Source organism: Fulmarus glacialis, unplaced genomic scaffold (assembly GCF_000690835.1).
Source record: "Fulmarus glacialis isolate BGI_N327 unplaced genomic scaffold, ASM69083v1 scaffold5193, whole genome shotgun sequence".
NCBI classification, from domain to species: domain Eukaryota; kingdom Metazoa; phylum Chordata; class Aves; order Procellariiformes; family Procellariidae; genus Fulmarus; species Fulmarus glacialis.
Window position 1 is genome coordinate 1 of NW_009202144.1, and position 10256 is coordinate 10256.

The window sequence follows — 10256 nt, forward strand, 5'->3', positions numbered from 1 at the left end:
GTGGCCATGCAGGAGAACAACTCTGATGTGATTGAAGTACGCTACTCAGAGGATTTGAATCTGGAGGTCCTGTTGAACCAGAAGGTCATCAGCTTCTCTGAGCAAAGTTGGATGGACCTGAAAGGTTAGTTACAATATCAGCCTTGTAAGCTATTGTATTCTGATGGAGCCCATGTATAGTTAAAAGTATCTCCAGATGCATGCGTTTCGACTCTCTTTTCAGTGTCCTTTTGCAAAACAGGCTGCAGGTCACTCCAAAAATTATGTAAGGAGTGAAACAAAGGACAGGCAATGTCCCAGCTCATTAGAATTTATTTTATTATCACATGACTTTCTTCAGTTCAGTTGCTGCCAGATTGAGGCAGAATCAGTGGTAGTGCACAGCTGGCATGGGCCTTGGTGAAAGAAATAAAATTGAGAGCACGGGGGAGAATGCCCTTTCCATCCAATTTGCCTACCTGACCCTGTCTTTATAGTAGCCCAGTGCATGGATTCCTCTGGCCTTTGAGACTGATGACAGCTACAATATGGGCAGGAATATAGCCACCAGAATTATGGGCTACACGTCTCCTTCCAAATAGCCACAGATCAAGCGTGCTACAGAGAAGCACACCATGGCTGTCTGTGTTCCCATGGAGAGGTGTAGCAGGGAGTCATAGTTCAGGTGAGCACATCAGAACTTGCAACCTTCCTGCTTCTCATCAGCATTACTGGCAGTTAGCCTAGCTGTAACTGGAAGCACCTATGCTGTGTCCAGGAACAGACAGAGTCATCAGATTTGCCAGTAGGCTGGACTGTGGCACGTTCTCCTCTCCCAGAATGTCCAAATAACATAAATGACAATGTTTACCAACACCTGGTGCTTGCCTGAACTTTCTGGGGTGCGAGAGGAGTATGAAGGGATGGCATGCAATCCTGGCAATAACAGTGAAGTGTTTTAACAGATGATTGCTTCAATGCCCACGTCTTCTATGTGCTCTTTCAGTAGTTTGTAGAGCAATGGTTTTCCATCTCATCCCATGGAGGGTGAATGGAATTAAAAACTCCTTACTCCACATTCTGCTTTGAGCTTACTGCATCTAATGCAATGAAACCTACCAGGCAAAATGAAATATAGTAAAATATAACCAAAATATATATTAAAATATGACTGAATTTCACATTCATCTATCAGGAGCTCTCTTGATCGGTCAGATGTTATTCCTCTATTCTTCTGCTGAAAAGACTATGAAAAGTTGACTTTTTTTACTCCAGGGCTGTGATAATTTGATTAGTCTTTATAATAATTTGACAAATACTCTAAACATTACTAGAATTTTAACAGTAAGCCTCCTATTCAGCAGAGGAAGTTTTCTGTGGCTAGCAATTAGTATTCCTCAAATGGCTGGAAAATATAATGAAGAGCAGAGGGAAGGTTACATTGACAAGGAGCTGCAGAAGCAGAGAGATGCAGGAAGGAAAAAAAAGGAAGGGACAGCGATGAGGCTTGGAGAAGAAGCCATATTAGGGAGGTCTTGACAAGACAATCAAGAAGCCGAGGAAATCTGTGACCACTGAGAGCAGTGCTTCCAGCTCACAGCTACTCTGATCATCTTGATCTTAAAGCTTCTGCTCTGGGACACTGGCAGAAGGGCAGTGCAGCTTATATCAACTGTGGGCCTTTTTTTGCTACTACTCTGTAGTAGCCATGTTACCGCAGTTGTAGGTATGAAGGTGTGGCCTCCCTTTAAATGCTTCTCAGAATGTAGCCCAAAGTGGAAGGGAAGAAAAGCTTTATGAAAAACGGTTAAAACTGATGACACAACAATCTGTTCACTATGGAAGATTAGCTATTTTATCTTCTTCCTCTCATTGTTATAGGTCTCTTTCTCCATTCTACAGCTGATCAGAACATCACAGTGATGTTCTCTTCTGGGTCTGGAGTGGAAATAAGGGGGAGCGGAGGATTTCTGACCGTGACAGTTCTGCTCCCAGAGAAGTTTATGAATCACACACAGGGTCTCTTTGGGGTAATGAATGGCAATACAGAGGATGAGTATACCTTCAGGAATAAAACCATCATGTCAGTTCATGCAAGTCCCCAGCAGTTGTTTGAGTTTGGAGCTAACTGTAAGTAATTTCTCTGGTCTATTATTACATTTTCTTTAAAAATTCAAAACAGCTTGTGATTTACAGACTAGCAAATGGAGTCTGTGCTAAGCAACCTATACTGGGGGAAGAGAAAGGAGTAAGAGAAATATGCCCTCCTTTACCCAAGCGGGTGACGTACCTAGCCGAATGATTGAAGACAGAACCACAATGGAGTGTCCCGCACTTTGTTGCATCAAGAGTCAGAGCTTATATTTCACAGCTTACACATTCAGAAGAATTCCATCTACTATGGTCAGCTGAACACAGCATCACCAGACTAAAGCGTTACAGAAGTATAGCAATAGCCAGGGTCAGCTATCTTTTTCCAGAATATTAGCAATGTTTCCATCAAGTACCATGCTGACAATTTAAAAAATCATTTATTAAATCACAATTTAATAATTGTCCCTTTAAAAAAGAGGGTGTGAGGGTGTGTGTGTAAAAGAATGGCTGCTTTCATTTAATAAAAGTGATTAGGCTGCTATATCTAGCCTGCAGCATTAGACTGGTCAGCATTCCTTCTGACATCGGGTTAGGAGATGGGCCAGAAACATGATGTAAAATACCCTCTGGCTACCGGTTGATCTCTGTATCAAGCACAGTGTAGCTGTACTCCAGGATTCAGATCATACTGAAAAGTCTCACTGCTCCTACTTCAGGAAGTTTCTGATTTAGCAGAGTGAAAGCAAAAAGCAGGGCCACGGCAGACACGATAAATTTAGGGACATGCAAGATCAGGATTTGTGTTGCTTGTAATGTTTGGTTTAGCTAGCTCTGTCTGAGGAACTACTTTATCACCATTTTGCCAGCAGGCATCTTAAACCATCTTTATGTAAAATCATAGCTACGCAATTATTTGTATCTAATTTTAAGTAATTGATCAAACACCAGGTTAACCAAACACTAACTTTAGTGCTAAGTTAAGATGCTGCCTATGAAAAGGAAAATAATCTTGAGTGGAAGGAAGCTGTAGGGCTTCATAGATCTCTTCCAGCTCTAGCTACTTTTATGTAAATAAGCACTTGGATTAGTAGCAGAACGTGGTATAGGTCTGTAGGCAATGTTACATATGAATCTCTCTCTTTCTCCATCTCCCAAGGGGCTGTTGAAAATGGAACTTCTCTCTTTACTTATGACACAGAGTTCTTACTGAATAATTCCTTTTATGGGGAAAAGCACAATGCTTCCTTTCTGCCCGTGTTCTTTCCTTACGAAGACCCTGCTGATCCCCTGGTGAAAGAGATGGTCTCGCTCTGTGACTCTGACCCGTTCTGCAGATTCGATGTCCTGACAACAAGAAGCCTTCAAGTGGGAAGTTCCACAAGACTATCTCATCAGAATCACAAGCTGCTAGTAGAAAATCTAGAGCCAGGTGATACAACATTCCACAAAGCATCCATCACTACAGTTCTTTTTGCAGGGCATCTAAATAGTTAACACTGTTCAAGAAGGCTTTGCTCAACTGTAGGTTCATGCACCTGTAAACACTTTTATCGGGAGGAATTGTCCTTGTACCAGGAAAACTCTGCACTGGTAGGATACTTAGACAAACACAAAATAAATTTCATTTCTCCCACTATTACACCACTGCGTAGAACCCTTATCTTCCTTTTTTATGCCTTCACCTGTCTTCCTTGGACTTAAAAATAAAAAATTTTTAAAAACCCCAGAAAGTATTGTCTGTCAGTTAGCCTAAAAATCTTTGTCTTTCCATGAGTTGCCACTAAAATGCCATTTGAATCATTGTGAGGGAGATTTGCTAGTCCAAATCCAAAATACTTTAACCAGATATGTCTCTTTTACTAGTGATCTCTTGTGGCTGGCTGGATCATCCAATGAACGGAAGAAAGAATGGAACTAACTACCTGCTGGGCTCAACCATCAGTTTCATCTGCAATCAGGGCTATGAACTCACAGGGTCAAAGAAAAGAATTTGCCAAGTGACAGGGGCCTGGTCTGGAGACACACCCAGTTGCATCCTGAGAACAGGTCTGTTTCCTTTTAAATGTTACAAATTGACATTAAAAAATCATTATCACGAACAAGGTAATCTCAGTATACGACGATGGCCCTTGATAAAAGCAACTTCTCTTACTTGGGAAGACATTGGACATGCGATCCCTGGGTTTCTAGAAAGACTAATATTCAAATCTAAGTAACAGGTGGTTTATTGTGTTGGGTTTTTTTTATTTCATGTATCTACTCTTTCTAAGGGTTTAGGGCTATATGCTTCCCTTTCTCTAGGTTTGGCTGAAAGGAACTGGTAGGCATGCTTCTTGAGTGGATGGCCTAAAATAAATTTCAAACTCAGTGTTAGAAAAGCAGGAAAGCATAGTACTTAGCTAAAAATGATTCCATAACACAAAAATACAAAGGCTATAAAAAGAATCCTTATTTACAGCATTATTTTAATGTAATTTTCTTATGTTGTTTCATGTAATGTTCTTTTAGCAGCTTTATAAATATATAATCTATGCATACATGCATACACATAGAGAACTAGAGGTTATTGAAAACCTTTAGTATCCACATAATTTGAGCTATTTTTCAAGTATAAATGATGGCACAACCCCCAATCATTTATTGTCATCCTTCGTTCTGTCATCACTAATACAGTTTTAACTGTCTTTGCAACTGGCTGGGGCAAACGTATACCCAGTCTAGAGCCATCTGAGGGGTGGGTTATGAAGTCACACATTATAAAATGCGTGCCTGAAGAGAAACTTGGCAGAAAAGGACCTGGGGGCCCTGTGGACACCTAGTTGAACACGAGCCAACAGTGTGCCCTTGCGGCAAAGAAGGTTCACAGTGTCTCAGGCTGCATTAGGCAAAGTATTGCCAGCAGGCCTAGGGAGGTGATCCTTCCCCTCTGCTCAGCACTGGTGAGGCCACACCTGCAGCACTGTGTCCAGTGCTGCGTTCCTCAGCACAAGAGAGACACGGACATGCTGGAGAGTCCAATGAAGGGCCACGAAGATGATTAGGGGACTGGTGCATCTCTCCTATCAGGAAAGGCTGAGAGAGCTGGGAGCTGTTCAGCTTGGAGAAGGCTCGGCGGGGTGTGTGTGTGTGGGTGTGTGTCTTATCAATGCGTACAAATACCTGAAGGGAGGGTGCAAAGAGGATGGAGCCAGGCTCTTTTCAGTGGTGCCCAGAGACAGGACAAAAGACAATGGGCACAAACTGAAACACAGGAGGTTTCCTCTGAACATCAGGAAACACGTTTTTTACTGTGAGTGTGGTCGAGCACTGGCACAGGTTGCCCAGAGAGGCTGTAGAGTCCCCCTCCCTGGAGATACTCAAAAGCCATCAGGACATGGTGCTGGGCAACTGACTCTGGGTGGCCCTGCTTGAACAGGAGAATTGGACAAGATGATCTCCAGAGGTCTCTTCCCACCTCAGCCACTCTGCGGTTCTCTGATTCGGGAGCAGACACAGCCCACGCTTGTTGAAGGCTTCCACTCTTTTGTTCTAAAGGATTATGTTATCTCAAAACATAAAGTATTATTCTACAGCAGTAAAATTATTGTGAATGATGTAATAGTATTTAGTATAAATAACATAAATTTATTACCCCTCTTGTGTCACTACTATTAGATTATCAATTAGCCTGGGATTGTTGGATTTAGTAGCAGTTAGGCTGTCTCTACGATTTACAGGAAACTGCTCAATGTTTTCTAAAAGTTTCAACTTTATTCATATGCCATGTACACTCCAAATGTCCTCAAGATGGCAATGTTTCAAAGCACCAGGGTGATGCAAGGCCACATGGCATGTTGAAGCACTTTTAATGCTGAATTAATTGTTCCCAAAAGTATTCATCAAGTAATTCATATCAACAGATTCTCCATTCTGAGCATCTTCCAAAGAAATGTGGAAAGTGCCCAACACACATCAGCAATGAATTCTTGGCCAGCTGACACATTTCATCAGCCTCTGCAGACCTGCACCAACTGCTTGTTCATTTCCAACGCAGTTCTGCACATTTATTGGTATTTGTGAGATGAACTGCAGTGAGTTTGGGCAGCAGACTGTGGACTTTAGCATAAAAAATAATTATTGAACATTTGCACATACAAAACAGGGAATGTTGCTTAATTTTAAATAGATGAGTGAACGTTTATGGAATGTTTTCTTGGACCAGCCATTGTTAGTAATCAATATGCAACTGATTGTGTTCACAGGGGCCAATCTCAGTAGTGATGCTATTTTGGAAAATATTTCAAAATATTTCTGTTTAATATGATAGGCCAGAGCACATGGAATACTTTAGTTAACTGTTGAAAATACGAAAGATTCAGAATTTTAGCAGATAATTTAGCATGCTTCATAATTCACAGTAATAATAGATCGTCTGTCAAAAGTCTGAGAAGAATGAAATCTTTACAAAGTAAGGCCAGATCTTAAAAAGGCAGTGGCAAAACATTTTGCTAAGCTGAAAGCTAAGAACATTTTTCCATTGCTGCCATCAACCACATACATACTGGATAGGAGCCAGTCAATCTCAATAAACAGACTGGATGCTGACATTTACACTGGAGAAAGGGGGGCAAAAAGCCAGCCCTGAGAGGTCAGAGGGAAGGAGTTGGAAGATACGCAGAGATTAACTGCATTCAGAATGATGGAGACGTGCTGCAGCTTTATGGACAAGCAAACAAAAACTGCAATGTTTTCCAGCACATGGTTTCCTGAAAGATGACAAAGAACAAGGTGTGAAAGAATTTTATTGATCTGATTGTAACAAAGACCTTCCTTACTATTTGATATTTGGAGTTGTAGTTCATTTGTAATGTGAGCCAAAAATGATGATATTTAATCAGCCTCAGGAAGTTGGAGTATGGCAATGCTGCCCATAGCAGCAGGATACTGACAATACTGACAGCTGATCGAGACAACATAAAATACAAATTGCCTCCACAGTTCTTCGTTCATTTTTTTTACTGCTGTGCCCTAATAATGGATTTCATATCTAGCCTTGTTCCTCCTTTTGCATCATAAGATATGCTGCTGGATATCAGTCTTTGTCTGAGAAGGTTATTCTATTGACACATGCAAGTCTCTCCAGAGAAGATAGGCAAAACAGTCCAAAGTTCCTCTCACTTATGTCTAAGCCTCTAGTATTTTTATAGCATGGACAGCTAGTACTTGCTTTCCACTAAATACGTTTCTGCCTCCGGTCTAAGACATAGTTGAAATCCAGTGCCAGTTTTCCTTTGTTGATTCTGAATTCAGCATAAGTACAGAAAAGGATTTCATATTGTCAAAATCTGTTTTTACTGATATCAATTTTCTTCGCTGTTTTCCTCTTTACACAGCAGCATGCTGCTGTTTCACCAACATCCATTTTATCAAGCCCTTTGACAGAGAGCCTTCTTGATGCCAGGAAAATGCTGACAAAATTAATGGACAGCACTTCCAAATTTCTGGGCGCCTGAATGGGTGACCACTGACCTAGCCACTGTGATTAGTGGTCACATTTTTGCTTCCAGCATGAGCTATTAAAACACACTTTTTCAAATTATTTCTTTCATGCTGGTCAAAAACACAGGGCCCAGCCCTCTGTTATTCTCAGCTTCTAGGGGTACTTCTTTACAATGCTGTGCCCATTACACTTGCTGCAGTTCTGTGGCACATCAGATTCAAGCTCTGTATTGGAAATCACCAAGGTTGTTTAGTTCCTATATGTTTCTGTTTTTCAAAAGCTAGTACAGTTAAAATAAAGGCATGAGAACTATGAAAACTGGATAGGAAGAGAGACGGAAACAAGAAAATTGAACACCAGTTATTTTGCAAAATCCACTTCTGTATTTGAAATTTCAAATACAAATTATGCTGTTGGGCCTGCATATTGTTGCTTTTGAGTTTTGCTTCCTTGAATTAAAGTTTCCATGGCAATCCTCTGCTAATAATTATTTTGCTATGCTTCTAATTACAATCCCACTGCAAGTCTTGCCAGTACCACAGCAACCTCCCTTCACAGAATATCACATAGAAGAAGAAAAAGAAACCATCCAGCAAAAGCAAAGGAGAATAGTAAAATCATAAGAAGCTAAAAATTATAAAATCTTAGCAAGATATGTATACGTATAGTCTGTTTGTGACAGACAATAATTTGGTATTGTTAAGTGCAATCTGGTTTTGTCTGTCTTTCGGTTTTTGTTGTGTTTTTTTTTCCCCTCCTCTTCTCACTTTTAGGTTTCATTTTCCAGGCTCAAGCTCTGTGTAAATACAGTTCTTTTTGGAAAGTTGTCAGAAATCTCATTAGTCTTCTGCACTTTTTTTCAGATGAGGATGCCAAAAAACATTAGGTCTTCTTATTATGGAATTGTTCTCTGTCTATCGTTTCCAGGAGACTGGCTGCAAAACATATTAAAATCAAGAAATATAACCTAAGATTATAAATTAAATACAAAGATTTCACAATAGAGGCAAATCACCACTGGACCAAACTACCGAGGCCAATGGTGGGTTCTCATCACTTGGCAGAGACAGGGTACCTGCCTGTAAGTTGTGTGTAAGCTAAACAGAAGTTTTCGAGCCTTGTACAGAAGTTTCTGGATGAAGGACCAATGCCTGTGAAACAGTTTATGTATCTCACTTCTTTCCTTAAACTTCAGTATAAAACAAATTAGAAACCAAATTATTTATTCTAGGATCACGGAAGTGTCTGTTAGATCACTCTGCCATCACTGTGTGCTAGGCTGTAGTTCGGGCAGTTCTTCTTGCAGGCATGACAAAGTGATGGAAGGAAGGGCTGGCAAAAATTCAGTCCAGATGCATTAAAGCTCAGATGCACCACTGCTCACCTATCTCTAAATAGGCTATGTGCTCCCTGATACATGCATATAGCACTATCACTAGGTGCAGAAAAAGGGCAAAGCACTGAATCTACTTTGACCTCAAGACACCACAGTGTCTCAGAGCCAAGGAACTACACTTCTGTTTGACTCCCTGACACTGAACCTGAGACAAAGATTGCTCACACTAGGACTTGCAGTTTTTCAGTGGTGGTACTCCAGTAGGTATTTTCCTTAAAGGACACAAAATTCAGGAAGCATTATTTCTCCCAGACAGTTCACTCCAGATGCTGCATCTCCTAAACTTTTACCAATCCTGTTATGTGTCACGCAAAATTTACCTGCGTGATATCTTTACTTTCCGTTGCTCACCACAGCCATACAGCATCCTGCTAGCACTGTCCTAAATCAGTAGGAAAGTGACAGAACTGGTAACCTGCAACTCTTTAGTAGAATAGGAAAACAAGAGGAGATTTGTTATTCAAAATTTGTTTCATATCTGGTTTCTTTCTATTTTTCATATGTCCTTATTATGCAGTCACTGAATTAAATTGACACTTTTAGCGTGTTCATACTGTCTGATGAAGTTCACCATACCCACATCGGAACAGTCACTTTTGCTCTCTTTTACATAAAGCATTAAGCAGCAGACGCAGTTTCAAAATTTTAATGCCAAAATAGGGGCAATTTTTAAAGCAAGCAAGCCGTATGGAAAAAGAATTGAAAAATTGCTGTCAGTTGTTGGGATTGGCAGTTCTACATAAATATTGTACATTCATGATGTTGACTACATATTAACCACTAGCCGTCCTTTTTTTGTGTTAGAACAGCCACCTGCCCTAATTGTCAAGAGTATGAATTATGTGAGTTCCTACCCTTTACCAGTTTGTTCCATAAATACAAAGAACAGTAAAATTAACACCATATGTACTATTTAAAAAATTGTCATATGTGACTACATTCAAACAGATATGAAGAAATGTATCAGTGTCTTCCTGTTTTCTTGTGGTTGGTCTCTGTTTTTCAGATATCAAACAAGTAATTCTTCTTGGCTGTGTATTTGGAATAGTTGGTCTTGCAGTCCTGGCACGTCTGACTTTCTTATGTAGAAAAGAGAGGTAAGACTCGATTGAACTGAAAACACAAATGAACCTGCTAAAGAAACAGCAAGCGTTTAATAATTTTTCTTAATGACAAAGAAATCAAACATGATATTTTCCTGCTACTATCTTTTATGAAAAACATTGTCTGAATAGTCCTTGTGTCCTACTGGAAGACTATGAAGCAAAGTTGGAATGGTATTATCAGGACACAAAAACATGTGATTGA

The 10256-nt window shown here is 40.2% G+C and overlaps 1 protein-coding gene across 1 annotated transcript; it reads left to right on the top strand.

The window, feature by feature from the left end:
• Positions 1-3: 3 nt before the first annotated feature.
• Positions 4-10045, top strand: LOC104071911 (sushi domain-containing protein 2-like; the record flags this gene model as incomplete). The annotated part of the gene is made up of 5 exons (XM_009574170.1): positions 4-124; positions 1861-2109; positions 3230-3502; positions 3937-4119; positions 9955-10045. Coding segments are annotated over 5 exons (917 nt in total), but the record flags the coding sequence as incomplete, so codon positions are not given.
• Between the last annotated feature and the right edge of the window lie 211 nt (positions 10046-10256).